The 16,369-nt window shown below is 36.2% G+C and overlaps 3 protein-coding genes across 3 annotated transcripts; all 3 read left to right on the forward strand.

Moving 5' to 3' along the window:
• The first annotated feature begins 866 nt into the window (after window positions 1-866).
• LOC110761108 (akuammiline synthase 1) lies at window positions 867-2,782 on the forward strand. The gene has a single exon (XM_088251615.1). The coding sequence runs from the start codon at window positions 1,176-1,178 to the stop codon at window positions 2,598-2,600; it is 1,425 nt and encodes a 474-aa protein (XP_088107741.1). The 5' UTR covers window positions 867-1,175; the 3' UTR covers window positions 2,601-2,782.
• A 1,709-nt stretch (window positions 2,783-4,491) lies between these two features.
• LOC110761106 (akuammiline synthase 1-like) lies at window positions 4,492-6,054 on the forward strand. Its single transcript, XM_021963497.2, has one exon. It carries the CDS (start codon window positions 4,539-4,541, stop codon window positions 5,961-5,963), a length of 1,425 nt encoding a protein of 474 aa, XP_021819189.2. The 5' UTR covers window positions 4,492-4,538; the 3' UTR covers window positions 5,964-6,054.
• Window positions 6,055-8,888: 2,834 nt separating this feature from the next.
• On the forward strand, window positions 8,889-10,445 carry LOC110761105 (cocaine synthase-like). Its single transcript, XM_021963496.2, has one exon. It carries the CDS (start codon window positions 8,931-8,933, stop codon window positions 10,347-10,349), a length of 1,419 nt encoding a protein of 472 aa, XP_021819188.1. The 5' UTR covers window positions 8,889-8,930; the 3' UTR covers window positions 10,350-10,445.
• Window positions 10,446-16,369: the final 5,924 nt, after the last annotated feature.

Here is a 16,369-nt window from a genome sequence, read left to right on the forward strand (position 1 = left end):
TGCAATCTTACAGCAAAAGGCAATTGCAGATCTATCTATGTCCTGAGAGCATCTGTCCGCAAGTATTTAAAGCCTTGCTAAACGAATCTCTCGGTTTTTTCTTTTTTTGGGTCTAAAGTATCTCTCAACTTAAGAACGGCAAGGATCATTTTGATGTGTGGAGAGTAATCTTAAGGACCATTAGTGTCACAAAAAAAAGTTAGGAATGAAAAGTGATAATTTCATAAACCATTTGTGATATAAAAAAAAAAAGCCTTATTTGTATTATTGGTGCCATTTGCCTTTTTTCAGGATTAATATGTGATAAGTATGATACATGTACTAGTGTTCTAATGTCAAATAATCTTATATAATTTAAATATATTTATGTTGTTAGCCTATGAATTAGAATTATTAATTGTTGATTGTTTACCTTATGTACAAAATATATGAATATTCGCCCAAATGTGTTTACAAACATAAATATTCGGCAATATAAACATGACAAGAAAATATTACTTAACACCTATTATTTATACTTTATAGGTAAAAGGGGGGAAATGGAGATATGTTCAGGCAAGTTCATGCCAGAAAATTAACTTGGTATTGCTATATTGTAACCTTTCTTATCAAGCTCATGACATTCTTGAGATACATATATTTAATTAGGTGTCAACGTAATACCAAAAATGAGGAACACATGTGTTATACAAACAATGGAACATATGTGTTATAAGGAACATGTGTTATAGCAACAATGGAACATGTGTTAAACAATGGAACATGTGTAATAGAAATCTATCAGGTTATATCCTGGGAGAATCTGTCCGCAAGCATTTAAATCCTACCTAACACATGAATAAACCAATGAACAATCCCATCTAGCAACTCCTGTACTATGAGAGCCTTTAAATCCTAGACAAAAGAATCTGTCAGCGTTTTTTTTTTTGGTCGGAAGAATCTCTGAGCTAGAGCGACCAATCAAAACTACAAGTCTCGTCTTCATAAAATCCCACCTAACTAAACTAATCACTCACAGAAGAAGTTGGCATACTATACTAATTTATGTTGTTATTCCTTGCAGATCCTTTCTTTTGCCTATAAAGAGCAGTAAGATGGCCACAGACTTGATATAGCCTACAGCAAACGGTCATATTGGTTTGGAGCTAGATATAGCCTATAGCAAACAAAGTAAGATGGCCACAGACTTGATAAAGGTTGAAATCATTGAGAGGCAAACAGTCAGACCATCATCCCCAACTCCTCATTCCTCGAGAACCATACAGCTCTCTGTTTTGGATCAGATGGTTCTTAGTCACGTTTACTTCCCAACGCTTCTCTTCTACGCCGCCAACAATAATATTACTGGTTCAGGAGGTGGAGCTACTTCTACAGACATTGCGGCCATGAGGATGAAGGAGAGAGATTATTGTCAGCATCTAATTCGGTCATTAGCTAAAACTCTCACTCACTTCTACCCTTTAGCAGGAAGATTGAGTAAAGGCAATGACATCGTCCAATGCACTGATGATGGAGCTGAGTTCGTGACGGCCCGAGTCAAATGTTCCTTATCCAAGATTTTTGAACACCCAGATCCCGAGATGCTAACAGGGCTCGTCCCAGCAATTGGTCAACCTGACGGTGATGGTGATGGTGTTTCCACGAGGCTCCCGTTGCTTGCTGTGCAAGCCAACTTGTTCGAGTGTGGAGGAATAGCAATAGGGTTGAATTTTTCACATAAGGTTGTTGATGGTATCACTGCTAGCGCCTTCATCAGTTGTTGGGCCAAAACAGCCCTTGATGATGGTGACGATGATCAGGTACCCTTCATGGTCCCAAAATTTGATGCTGCGTCTTATTTTCCACCACTAGATTTCTTAAACTCATCACAGCCATCATCAGCCGAGCTGGTGGGCATCATTAAACACGACAAGTGCATAACAAAGAGATTTGTGTTTGATGCCTCAAAGATTGCCACCCTCCAATCAAATTTGGCCAGCGCATTGGCACCTCATGCACCGACACGTGTCCTTGTAGTTTCAGCACTCATTTGGAAATGTGCAATGGAAGCATCATCCAAATCATCAAACATACCACCATCTTCGTTCCTACTAACTATGGACTTGCGTAGATGGTTTGAGCCACCCTTGCCACAAAACTTGGCTGGGAACGTTGTTGGTATTTTAGTAGTCACAGCAACAGCATCATTAAAAGGTCAAGAAGAGAGTGATGAGACAATAGATCTAAAAGACTTGGTTGCCAAACTCAGTAAAGGTATTGCACAACAGAAAGAAACTTATCCTACAAAACTACCATTTGATTCTAATGAGGCATGGCGAAGGGCTCAAGAATATGAAAAATTGAGAGGGAATGTTGACATGTACCATTTATGCTCTGGAATTTGGTGTAGGTTTCCTTTTTATGAAGCCGATTTTGGATGGGGAAAGCTGACATGGGTGAGCATACCTAGTATTGGTCGTAAGGATGTTTTTTATTTGATTGATAAAAGAGATGGCAAGGGAATAGAAGCATTGTTGAGTCTGAGTGAAGAAATCATGGAGCATTTTGAAAGCAATCCGGAGCTTCTTAAATATGCTTCTGTAAATCCAAGGGTCATGTAGCACTATGTGTTAAGGTCGGAGTTTGGTCGAGTTTTGTGTCGTGAGAATAATTATTTTCATTGCGCTAGCTGTGAGAATAATCACTTTCAATTGTTTTGTGAGAAGATGGTTATTGCATTTGTTGTCTTGATGAAAAGAAATATCATCAAATCAATATATATTGCTCATATTATTATGCCTCATTGGTTGTGAGAAAACTAAAGGTCTTACTGATAAAAGACAAAAAAATCTATAATTGTTGTATAATAAACAAATGGTGCTGGAACATAAAGGCTACACATAAAGTAAATGAGACACAATATTAAACGATATTCGACTAGTTGTGCCTACGTCCCCGAAGAGCATCAACACTAACCTTTTCACTATATAAAATAATAGGGCTACAAAAGGAATACAACTTTAGTATTTACACTCTCATTGGCTCACTATTTTTCTCTCTTGGACAACTTCTCTCTGCTCTCTTTTCTCTCCTCTCACTCTCCTCTTTTTGATTATTAATGTATTTATTAATAATTCTGATTGTTGATTCAAGAAGTTGTGTATTGACACTAGTAAAAGTCATACTTGTATATCATTTCAAGGAATGTGTTCATAAATATTATGTATTACGGATTAATCGATTACTCTTGTTTTAATATATGCCAAATATTCTCTTTGTAATTCCGAATTCTTTTCATCATAACTTATTTTGTAGTTCGTAATCCTTTTTCATTTTCTTTTCTAATTTTATGTATTTGATTTATGATTGTGTTTTTTTTTAATAGAAAAGGTGATAGTATTTATTGATGAAACTGAACAAGTACAAAGCCATAAAAGTGCCGAAATTGGTATAATATGTCACATCCCGGGATCGCGGCTCAGCCATAGCACGATATTGTCCGCTTTGGGCCCCCCTCTCTACCCTCACGGTTTTGTTTTTAGGAGCACACGAGTAACTTCCCAGTGGATCACCCATCCTGGGATTGCTCTAGCCCCAACTCGCTTATACTTCGGAGTTCCTATGATTCTGAAGTCAGTGAGCTCCCAAAAGGCCTCGTGCTAGATGGAGGCAGGCATATACATATAAGGCACATCACCCCCTCTCCGTTGGTCGATGTGGGATCTTACATAGTATCTCCAGTGATCAAACACAACATGTTGATTTGATTTGGAGAGAATTACGCCTAAACCAACAAATACTCAAAACATATCAAAGTTATTTTAGGAGCTCTCTAAAAAATTTAAAATCCCATCATGCTCTCTAGTTTAGGGAGTCATAAATGCTATAACTCTTTTTTAATTGATCCATCTCTATTAAAAAATAATTAACATTAATCAAAGGTTTGAAATACTCATTAAATAAAGCAGCATTAAATTATAGGGAGCCACTAGGAGTCCTTTCTCTCTCCTCAGATTTAGGAGCTCCTAGAGATCTCCCTATTTTTGGAGGGGGATAAGGAGCATGGTTGGAGTTGTATTTTTCCAAATCCTCCCTAAAATTTATCTAAAGATATAGTTTATGGAACCCATTGTGAATGCTTTTATGGAACCCATTGTGAATGCTCTAACACATTAATAAACCATCAAATAAGTTGGTATTCATTAAAAGTAAGTCTCTCTCGTCTCCCACCTAACACATTAATAAACCAATAAACAATCCCATCTAGCAACTTTTGTAAATCCTAGCTAATTAAAGAATCTGCAGCTTTTTTTGGGTCGGAAGAATCTCTGAGCTAGAGCCACCAATCAAAACTACAAGTCTCGTCTTCATAAAATCCCACCTAACTAAACTAATCACTCACAAGTAAGACTCTCTCGATCGTTTTCATTAAATCCCACCTAACACATTTATGTTGTTTGCCTATAAAGAGCAGTGAGATGGCCACAGGCTTGATAGAGCCTACAGCAAACAGTCATATTAGTTTCGAGCGAGATATAGCCTATAGCGAACAAAGTAAGATGACCACAGGCTTGATCAAGGTTGAAATCATTGAGAGGCAAACAGTCAAACCATCATCCCCAACTCCTCATCCCTTGAGAACCCTACAGCTCTCTGTTTTGGATCAGATGCTTCCAAGTCACGTTTACTTCCCAACACTTCTCTTCTATGCCGTCAACAATAATATTACTGGTTCAGGAGGTGGAGCTACTTCTACAGACATGGCGGCCATGAGGATGAAGGAGAGAGATTATTTTCAGCATCTAATTCAGTCATTAGCCAAAACTCTCACTCACTTCTACCCCTTAGCAGGAAGATTGAGTAAAGGCCATGACATCGTCCAATGCACTGATGATGGAGCTGAGTTCGTGACGGCCCGAGTTAAATGTTCCTTGTCGCAGATTTTTGAACGTCCAGATCCCGATATGCTAACAGGGCTCGTCCCAGCAATTGGTCAACCTGATGGTGATGGTGATGCCACGAGGCTCCCGTTGCTTGCTGTGCAAGCCAACTTGTTCGAGTGTGGAGGAATGGCAATAGCGTTGAATTTTTCACATAGGGTTGTTGATGGCACCACATCTAGCGCCCTCATCAGTTGTTGGGCCAAAACAGCCCTTGATGATGGTGACGATGATCAGGCACCCTTCATGGTCCCAAAATTTGATGCTGCGTCTTATTTTCCACCACTAGATTTCTTAAACTCATCACAGCCATCACCACCCAAGCTGGTGGACGTCAAGTACATAACAAAGAGGTTTGTGTTTGATGCCTCAAAAATTGCCACCCTCCAATCACATTTGGCCAGCGCATTGGCACCTCATGCACCGACTCGTGTCCTCGTAGTTTCAGCACTCATTTGGAAATGTGCTATGGAAGCATCATCCAAATCATCAAACATACCATTGGGGTCAAGACCATCTTCGTTCAAAATGCCTATGGACTTGCGTAGACGGTTTGAGCCACCCTTCCCACAAAACTTGGGTGGGAACGTTGTTGCTCATTTAGTAGTCATCGCTACACCATCGTTATTAAAAGGTCAAGAAGAGAGTGACGATGAGACGATAGATCTAAAAGACTTGGTTGCCAAACTCAGGAAAGGGCTTGAACAGCAGAAAGAAACTTATCCTACAAAACTACCATTTGATTCTATTAAGGCATGGCAATGGGATCAAGAATGTCAAAAGTTGACAGGGAATGTTGACATGTACCATTTATGCCCTGGAAGTTGGTGTAGGTTTCCTTTTTATGAAGCTGATTTCGGATGGGGAAAGCCGGCATGGGTGAGCATTCCTAGTATTGGACTTAAGGATTTGGTTATTTTGATTGATAAAAGAGATGGCAAGGGAATAGAAGCGATGTTGAGTGTGAGTGAAGAAATCATGGAGCATTTTGAAAGCAACCCGGAGCTGCTTAAATATGCTTCTGTTAATCCAAAGGTCATGTAGCACTAAGTGCTAATTAAGGAAGGTCTGAGTTTAGTTTAATTGGTATTGTTGTGATTCTGTTGTGAGAATAATCAGTTTCAATTCTATTGTCAGAATAATCAGTTTCAATTCTATTTTGAGAATAGTATTCCAAAATCTAAGTATTAAAGTCAAGTTTAGTTTAATTAGTATTATTGTAATGTGAGAATAATCATTTTCACTCTGATGTGCGATGTTCGGAAAATACTTTTTTTTTTCGTGGCCAAGGATTAGTATACGTCTAGCTTTTATCCTAGCCATTTGTTCTAAAGTTGGGGAAATCAAAGGTTGATCCTAACCGTTAGTATTTTCAACTGAGAGAGCATAAGGATTGATCTTGGCCATCCTTCCATTAAGAGATAAGCGGGTTTCAACTTTCAAAGGTGAAGGCAAAACAAATTCATATGGAGACAGACAATGGCGGACTCAGGAATATTTACAGGGGTGGGTTAATTTTTTTTTTTTTTTTTTGTTGGGATCAATTATAAGCTCTATTTTTAAACATATATTTATATATATATAACAATATTTCCTTCCGATTAATGAAAGGGGTATACTTTTTGACTAATTCAGTATATTTTCTTCAAATTAAAAAATATTTTTAGAATTCATTAAAAATAATACTATTTTCAAAGAGATATGTGAACAAAGAAAACCTAGAAAAACCAAAATTCAAAGACTCAAAAGAAGAACAATTTGAAGCTCGATGACTTTGGCTCAGCGGAGTGGTTTAGTTAGGGAGGGTCCATATTTCAAAATTTCCAAAAGAAGCACCATCAATAAATTTGAAAAAACAAAATCAGAGAGTCATATAAACATTATTTGAGCCAAATCAAAAGTTGAATAAACCGAAAAAGAGAGAGAGAGAAGAAAAAAAAAACTTTAGTGTAATTGAAGTATTAAAGTATTTGGCTGCAAATATGGGCTGCTTTCTTGAAAAAGTGGTGGGCTATTATTTAAATTTTTTTTGGATTGAGTTTACACAACTAAGCCTAATTTGTCTCTCTCCAAAGTCAACACTGGGCTAGAACCCACTCTAGCCCAAGCATGGATCCGTCCTTAGAGACAGACATCAAAACAAGACCACAAGTGAAGTTTAAGGCTCCGTTTGGTAGGCCGGACTGTTGTGGGCAAACACTCCAAGACCTTTTCGTTGATGGACTACACAAATACCACACATAAGCCACACAAAGATAAAGCACACTCACCAACCCAAAAGTAAACACACACACACAAAGAACACAAGAATTTATAGAGGTTCGGCGTTGTGCCTACGTCCTGTCCGGTGATCCCCGAGAAATTCACTAGTATGAAAGAACCCTTGGGTTACAATGAAGAACCCCATTTGCTCTCTCACAAACCCTAACTCTCTTCTCTCTCACCCTGGCTCAAACCTCCCTTGTTTTCTCTCTTGCACTCGTTAGAGAAAACCCGAGCACTAAAATGCCTATTTATAGACCATAGTACAATCATACAATGAATAGGAAACTTAAAACTCCCCAAATCCAAGGAAAAACTATCCTAAACCGTCAAGGATCCGCGCTAGAGTCGTGTCGTTTGCTCGAGCAGCTGCAAGAGTAAAAGGGATGATGCTTCATGTAAATTCAACAATTATAGGAGATTATTGTTTTCAAGTTGTTAATTCTTGAGATACTTTGTCATTTTTTAAGATTACGTGAAACAAAAACATGTATTTAATATTATTGTATAGGAGACCATGTAATTATTTTGATGCCATTAAATGAAATTTTAGTTCAATTTACTTGAAAACTTTGGGATCTTAAGCAAGGGACGGCGGTCAAGTATACAACAGTTTTGAAACATACAAGACGATGATGTAAGAATGTTTATTTTGACGATATAGGAATGTGATTCCATTCTGACAAAATAGTGAAACAAATATTAGAAACATACGGCTCCACAAGAAGAATACATAATGTCTTAGATGTATTTACTAATTCTTGGGCCTAATAATAACAAGCATAAGCTAAACTTATTTGCTAGTTCTCCTCAAAAGACGTGATCCAAAGTCCAAATCTACCAAAAAATTTCATTCATTGATAGCATAAGCCAAACTTACTCAAGAGTTTCTCTTTACTCAATTAGTTACTTGTTAGTTGGAGATAGAATTGGAGTTTCTCAGGCTCTGTCATATCTGGGGTAACAGGCTATGTGTTCTGGTATTATCATTAAATTTTTATTTGATGAACTTCTCTGTTTTTCTGGGCATGATGAATGGTAGTCCATTCGCATTGGGAAGTAAAAACTTATAGACAGCAATTAATCGTAGTCGAAGTTGTGATACAGATAAAGGTCGTCTCAAATTGGACATAAACATTACAAAGCTGTTGAGAAACAGATATTTAATCCCAAAAGTGAGGAACATATGTGTTATAAAAACAATGCAACATGTGTTGTAAGAAACATGTAGAACATGTGTTGTAGAAACGATGGAACATATGTTAAACGATGGAACATGCCCATCTAGCAACTCTTATACTAAATACTATGAGCAACCTAGTTAAAAGAATCTATCAGCTTTATTTTTGTCGGAAGAATCTCTGAGCTAGAGCCACCGATCAAAACTACAAGTCTCGCGTCTTCATAAAATCCCACCTAACTAAACTAATCACTCACAGAATATATATATATATATATATATATATTAAATATCAATGTACTAAACTAATCACTCACAGAATGTATATATATATTAATTAATTAAATCTCATCTAACCAAATTAATCACTCACAGAAGAAGTTGATATGCATGGGAATGCCAACCAAAATAAATGGGCGATGTGTAGAGGGAAGTTGGCGTACTATGTACTTTCGGATCCTTTCTTTTGCCTATAAAGAGCAGTAAGATGGCCACAGACTTGATATAGCCTATAGCAAGCAGTCATATTAGTTTCTAGCGAGATATAGCCTATAGCGAACAAAAGTAAGATGGCCAAAGACTTGATCAAGGTTGAAATCATTGAGAGGCAAACAGTCAAACCATCATCCCCAACTCCTCATCCCTTGAGAACCATACAGCTCTCTGTTTTCGATCAGATGATTCCTTGTCACGTTTACCCCCCAACGCTTCTTTTCTACGCCGCCAACAATAATATTAATGGTTCAGGAGACATGACGGCCGTGAGGATGAAGGAGAGAGATTATTGTCAGCATCTAATTCAGTCATTAGCCAAAACTCTCACTCACTTCTACCCCTTAGCAGGAAGATGGAGTAAAGGCCATGACACGATCCAATGCACTGACGATGGAGCTGAGTTCGTGACGGCCCGAGTCAAATGTTCCTTATCCAAGATTTTTGAACACCCAGATCCCGAGATGCTAACAGGGCTCGTCCCAGCAATTGGTCAACCTGACGGTGATGGTGATGGTGATGGTGTTTCCACGAGGCTCCCGTTGCTTGCTGTGCAAGCCAACTTGTTCGAGTGTGGAGGAATAGTAATAGGGTTGAAAATGTCACATAGGCTTGTTGATGGGACCACTGCTAGCACCTTCATCAGTTGTTGGGCCAAAACAGCACTTGATGATGGTGACGATCATCAGGTACCCTTCATGGTCCCAAAATTTGATGCTGCGTCTTATTTTCCACCACTAGATTTCTTAAACTCATCACAGCCATCACCATCCAAGCTGGTGGGCATCAAGTACATAACAAAGAGGTTTGTTTTTGATGCCCCAAAGATTGCAACCCTCCAATCAAATTTGGCCAGCGCATTGGCACCTCATGCACCGACTCGTGTCCTCGTACTTTCAGCACTCATTTGGAAATGTGCTATGGAAGCATTATCCAAATCATCAAACATACCATTGGGATCAAGACCATCTTCGTTCAAACTAGCCATGGACTTGCGTAGAAGGTTTGAGCCACCCTTGCCACAAACCTTGGGTGGGAACGCTGTTGCTAATATATTCGTCATCGCTACACCATCGTTATTAAAAGGTCAAGATGAGAGTGATGATGAGACGATAGATCTAAAAGACTTGGTTGCCAAACTCAGGAAAGGGCTTGAACAACAGAACGCAACTTATCCTACAAAACTACCATTTGATTCTAATGAGGCATGGAAAAGGGATCAAGAATATGAGAAGTTGAGAGGGAATGTTGACATGTACCATTTATGCTCTGGAAGTTGGTGTAGGTTTTCATTTTATGAAGCTGATTTCGGATGGGGAAAGCCGGCATGGGTGAGCATTCCTAGTACTGGAATTAAGGATCTGGTTATTTTTATTGATAAAAGAGATGGCAAGGGAATAGAAGCATTGGTGAGTATGAGTGAAGAAATCATGGAGCATTTTGAAAGCAACCCGGAGCTGCTTAAATATGCTTCTGTTAATCCAAGGGTCATGTAGCACTAAGTGCTAATTAAGGAAGGTCTGAGTTTAGTTTAATTGGTATTGTTGTGAGAATAATCAGTTTCAATTCTATTGTTAGATTCTGTTGTGAGAATAATCAGTTTCAATTCTATTGTGAGAATAATCAGTTCAATTCTATTGTCAGAATAGTATTCCAAAATCTAAATATTAAAGTCGAGTTTTGTTTAATTAGTATTGTTGTAATGTGAGAATAATCATTTTGTCACACTTTTTAAACCATTGGATTAAGTAAGTTTCAATGGCTAGGATTGCATTTGTATGGCTAGGATTAAGTAAGTTTCAATGGTTAGTAAACTTTGGGAACAACCCGGCATACTTTTAAAAGACTATTAATTATTCCAACAAAAAATAAAGACTATTAATTATTTATATTCTCTCTCCTCTCTCTTCATTTTTGGGCAATCTTTTTTTTTTATCTTCCATCTTCTTTTATTCTATAGGAGGTCTACACACACTCAAAACTTATTCCAATGAATTCTCCACCGAAAAGAGTTTTGTTGAGGGAGATTCTCAGAGAGCTAGAAAAAGTTTTGAAAGGATATCCCATTGATTTCTTCTTGCGAGATAAAGACCATGTAGTTTATTTTCTTCTTCATAACATTTGGTCATTGTTGCTGAAAAAATGCAAAGAATATAGGGTCCAGAGAATTTAATGGTTTCAAAGAGTGAAGGAATTAAAGATTTTTGCCTTAGAGTGAAGGAATCAAACTTCTTTTGTTTGTCAAATCTCATCTGGTGCTTCTTTTTGTTTGTTTTTTTTTTTTTTTCTATTAAATGCTAATAAGGAAGAGGAAGGATGCATAAGTGCTACGAGAGGGATAAAATGGTTAGAGGACCAATATGGAGTTTTGTTGATCTTTTGGTCGGTTCCATTCGTTTTACGGCAAGTTCTCATGAGGAGCAGAGTTCAGAGGGAGGGAGAGAGAGGGGGATGGGGTGGGGAAGAAATCGGTGAGGGAGAAGAACATTGTATAATTTAGGGCTTGTCCAATATAGGTCCCTACAATTTCTATTTCCTAGACATATACCTATCATTCTATAAATCTATGTGTAAAACCTAATTTCAAACTTAAATGACCAGTAGGATATAAGAGGTCATAATATTCCTATGTTTTTACATCGTTGCCATCAGACTTCATATTTTATTTATAATTTATTCCAAACATTTCATTAACTGTCATAATTGTAATTAAAACTCCCTATTAATAGCATATCAATCACCCCATTTCTTTTGGTTGCCATTCCCTCTAACATATCGCCCCCTAAAATTGCAAAAAAAAAAAAAATTGTAAATTACATATCCAATAATGTACATGTGAAAAATATAAATATAAATATATACCTATAAAAAATATAGGTATAGTATTTACCAAAATTTTTTAAAAAAAACTAGGTCAATTACTTTGTAATTGAAATTCCGTACATTTTTTATAAATTAAAAATAGGTACACAATAATTTATAGAAAATAGGTACGTTGTATAATTGAAATTTATGCACATTTTTTCAATTGAAAACAGGTTCATTATACTAGGTAAATTATAGAAAACAGGTACGTTGTATAATTGAAAATAGGTTCATTATACTAGGTAAATTGTTTTACTAGGTACATTATTAGAGAAAAAAATAGGTACATTATTTGGAGAGAAAAAATAGGTTCATTTAAAAAAAAAAAAGTTTTCATAAAACAAACAATAAAAAGATTATCAAATTATTTTTCATAAAACAAGTAATAGGTGCGTTATTTGGAGAAAAAATAGGTTCATTTAAAAAAAATGTTTTTCAAAAAACAAACAATAAATAGCTTATCAAATTCTTTTTCAATATAATTAGAATGTACAAACATTAAATTTGTTTAGCTAGCTAGCGTGCCTTTCAAAATGATATGGTTATTAAATTTGTTGTCTTCGTGAAAACAAACATGTCTTCAAATCGATCTTTTATTATGATGTTTCATTGATTGTGAGATATTTAAACAAAAAGCCTAACAATGACATACGATGATGAACAGAAACGGAAAGCCAGGCATGAAGTGCCTTTACTCTCCTATCCCTGGTTAATATTTTTCCGTTTAATACTCATATTATACACGTATATACGTATTTTTTAATAATACTTTTGTTTTTCGTACACGTCTTAAAGACTCAATAAAATACACGTTTAAAAAAAATCCAATGTATAATACACGTATTATACACGTACGTATATATTTTTCACATTTAATATACCTGTTTTTTACAAAATTTTCAATAATACTGACAAAATTCATGTATTATACACATATTTTTCACATACTATTGAATAAAAATAATATATATTAAAATATTTTTTAAATATTATATAGGCCGAACTTTTCAATTGTATCTTGCCAAAATTTTGCCAAATAAAATACGTACATATTTTATTCGTACTTTTCCCATTCCGTATTTTACTAACTATCCCACTCACTTTACAACCCATTTGACAGTTTGGAAAATACATTATTATTTTTTTACAAAAAATATTCTACTTTAATTTTATCTAAATTTCGGTTAGGGGCGGAGTCACATGCATGCCTGACATGGTCGTACCCCCCCCCCCCCTAAACTCCATAAAAACCCCATTATATCAGCTGCAATATTAGTTAAAATTTAACTATATATTAGGGGTGGGCATCAAGACCGGAACACTGAGCCGCACAGGATGGAAAAAATCAAAAAAAATCGTGTTGACTAAAAAGTCAACAAATTGGCACCAAACCGATTCAAATCGGTTCCAATGCTGATTTCACACCTTACAAAACTGGATATGACCGGCTGCGTATTTTTTTTAAAAAAAAATTATTTAAGTCCAATGCTAAATTTCTAATCTAATAACTAATATTTCCCCAAGCCCAAACTTCAAAGCACCTTTCTTTTCTAGTCAATTTGGTCTTTTCAAATACTTGGAAGTTGTTGAAGAATATATAATCTCATATCAAAAAGTTGACTAGATAAATTACAACTTATAATAAGTGGTTCCACTCCTAATAACACCGAGGTTTTTTGTGATAAAACCCCACACCTACCGGGCTTTGTAGGTGGTTAAGTTAGGAACAATATCGATGTTGCTATAAATCTTCCACTGCACATAGACCCAAATGATTAACTCCGATGTGGACTTGACTCCATGTGTGGCCCACTATGTGGTGGTCCCACGTGAGGGGGCGTGTTGAAGAATATAAAGTCTCACATAGGAACACCGAGGCCTTTTATGATAAAATCCCATAGATATCGGTGTTGCTAGTAGTGGGCTCGACTTACTCGGTGACATTTTGGCTATTTGGGAAATACAAATACTCTCTCTGCTTTGAGCTTGATGAAATGCTGAGAGGAAAACGAGAATATGAGGAGGAAGAAAGACTAATATCATCGAAGTGACACCAGTATCCTCAGAGCCAAGACTGCATATTTTGGACTCGCCTTTCCTGTTCGATGAGTCTTCAGTGGTTGTTTGTGCTTAAACCCTTAAGCTTTTGCCGTGGATGAGGACGCCATGAAGTGACAAGTTTTTGCTCATTGGAAAGCTTGAGTCATGTACCTATTGACTTGAAATACAATGAGAAATGAGAAATTCTAATTATTCTTGGAATTGTAGAATTTTTTCCAGAAACAACTTTAATGTTTCGTCTTTTTTCTTTTTTTTCTTTTTTTTTTTTTAAACGAAGTGAATTTTAAAGAACACTTAAATATAGGATAGAATGCAAGCAAAGAAGGGAGATCTACGCCAATTGACTTAGTGCCCGTTTGACATTGCTTATTTGGGGTGATAAGTGATTTTTTAAAAATTTTGAGAAGTCCAGCTCGTTTGGTAAACTGTGAGAAAATCACTTATTGTTAAAAATTGCTGTGAGAAAAAGCTATAAGGGAAAGCAGCTAATGAAGTGCTTTCATTTTCTGATTATGTAGGAATCAGTTTTGAAGAGGCGCTGGGTTTAATGATTATGCCACAATCATTTTCTGATTATGAGGAAATCAATACCAACAACGCTTTTAACAAAAAATTTACCAAACACCAAACTGCTTTCCCTCATAGCTGATTTCTCTCACAGTAAATCTGACAGCGATTATTTTCACAGCACAGCAATGCCAAACTGGCCCTTAGTGCCCGTTTAGCATTGCTTATTTGGGGTGATAAGTGATTTTAAAAAAAATTTGGGAAGTCCAGCCCGTTTGGTAAACTGTGAGAAAATCACTTATTGTTAAAAATTTATGTGAGAGAAAGCTATAAGGGAAAGCAGCTAATGAGGTGCTTTCATTTTCTGATTATCCAGGAATCAGTTTTGAAGAGGCGTTGGGTTTAATGATTATGCCACAATCATTTTCTAATTATGAGGAAATCTATACCAACAACACTTTTAACAAAAAGTTTACCAAACGCCAAATTGCTTTCCCTCACAGCTGATTTCTCTCACAGCAAATCTGACAGCGATTATTTTCACAGCACAACAATGTCAAACTAGCCCTTAATCCACATTTGCTTTTATTTTTTATAATAAAATACTTTTTTTTGTTGGTCAATAATGTTAGGTTTCTTTAGTTATATATAATCTAGATCTTTCACACAAATATGTAATACGTATAAAGACATGAAGACATACTTGGAGCCATCTTCCTTGAGTACACAGCTTCTGAACTCATTCAATTTGTAGCAGCAACAACCCTAGCAAGAACAGGAACAGCTCAAGACTTCTGCTCTCTCTCAGAATCTGTTTCAGCTCTCTCTTTATGATGAGAATAGGTTTAGAGAACGTGTCTGATGAGAGCAGGACCTTAAGCTTATATAGGGCTAGGTCAAGTTGTCTCTACTCATCACCGAGGGCCGACTTGACTAATCTTCCAAGCCCATTTAATCGGTTCACGCAAAAGGGAAACAAATTAGGACTCCTTAATAGGCCTCAAAACCCTTCCTTATTCCACAAGGTCTTGGGCCTCAAGGTACGACTTAATTTAAACTCTTACCAAACTTGATATAACTTAGTATCTAATGCACCGATCCAAATAGGAAAACATAACAAATAAAAGATTGTAATTTCAATATAAAAAGAAAAAACCAGACCAAGAGATTTTTTTTTTTTTTTTTGATGAGATAGGGGGGAACAAACCTCAAAAAGAAACAACAACTAACTAGTACATACCAAACGAGGCCTAATAACGCCCTAAAGAAGTTTCTTTTTGAGATTTTCTATTTAAACCTCATACTTCTCTTAGTTCACCCCAATACTTAAATTATTAAGCTGTAAGTTTTATTATTGTGTAAAAAGACAAAAAAAGTAATCCAACTTAATACTTAACCCTATACACACACCCCACAACTCTTCAAAAGACACGAAACAAGGGAAGTTTTCTTCATATTATATTAATTGACATACACTTTCAAAAGACACGAAACCAGGGAAGCCACACAGGTGGTCAACTGCAAAACTGAGTATGAATGGTACAGTACAAGTTGATCCATCTTTACCCACGTAAAAATAGAAAGCACATGTGTTCAAATTTCATCACCATAAAACTAATAATATTATTAATATTGATGCAGTACATCTTTTGGTACAGTACATTGAGTTTGAAAAGGTCCTGCACACTTCTGATATTTTTCAAAATCATTATTCATCCATTTTGTCCCATTGCTATAATTAACGTCTAGTGATCCAGCAAACCCAAAACCACCATAGCTCTTATATTCTTGATCACTTGCATGTTTATGCACTTGAAAATAGACAATGAATAAAACTCTGAAATATCATCAAAAAATTAATTTAATACTTACTATTTCTCATGCCCAGAACATATTTCCTCCTCTAAAGATAGCTTGTGGGGTTTAAATAGAAAATCTATTTTATTTCTTATTTTTTCAGCTTGTGGTGTATTTAAGGGTAGTTTGGGAAGATAGTGGGGTTTACTTAGAAATTGTGAAAATTTAAATTAAAAATTGGGGTGAACTTAGAACATGGGGTGAACTAAGAGAAGTGTGGGGTTTA

Source organism: Prunus avium, chromosome 4 (genome assembly GCF_965620075.1).
Source record: "Prunus avium chromosome 4, drPruAviu1.hap1.1, whole genome shotgun sequence".
Taxonomy (NCBI): Eukaryota; Viridiplantae; Streptophyta; class Magnoliopsida; order Rosales; family Rosaceae; genus Prunus; species Prunus avium.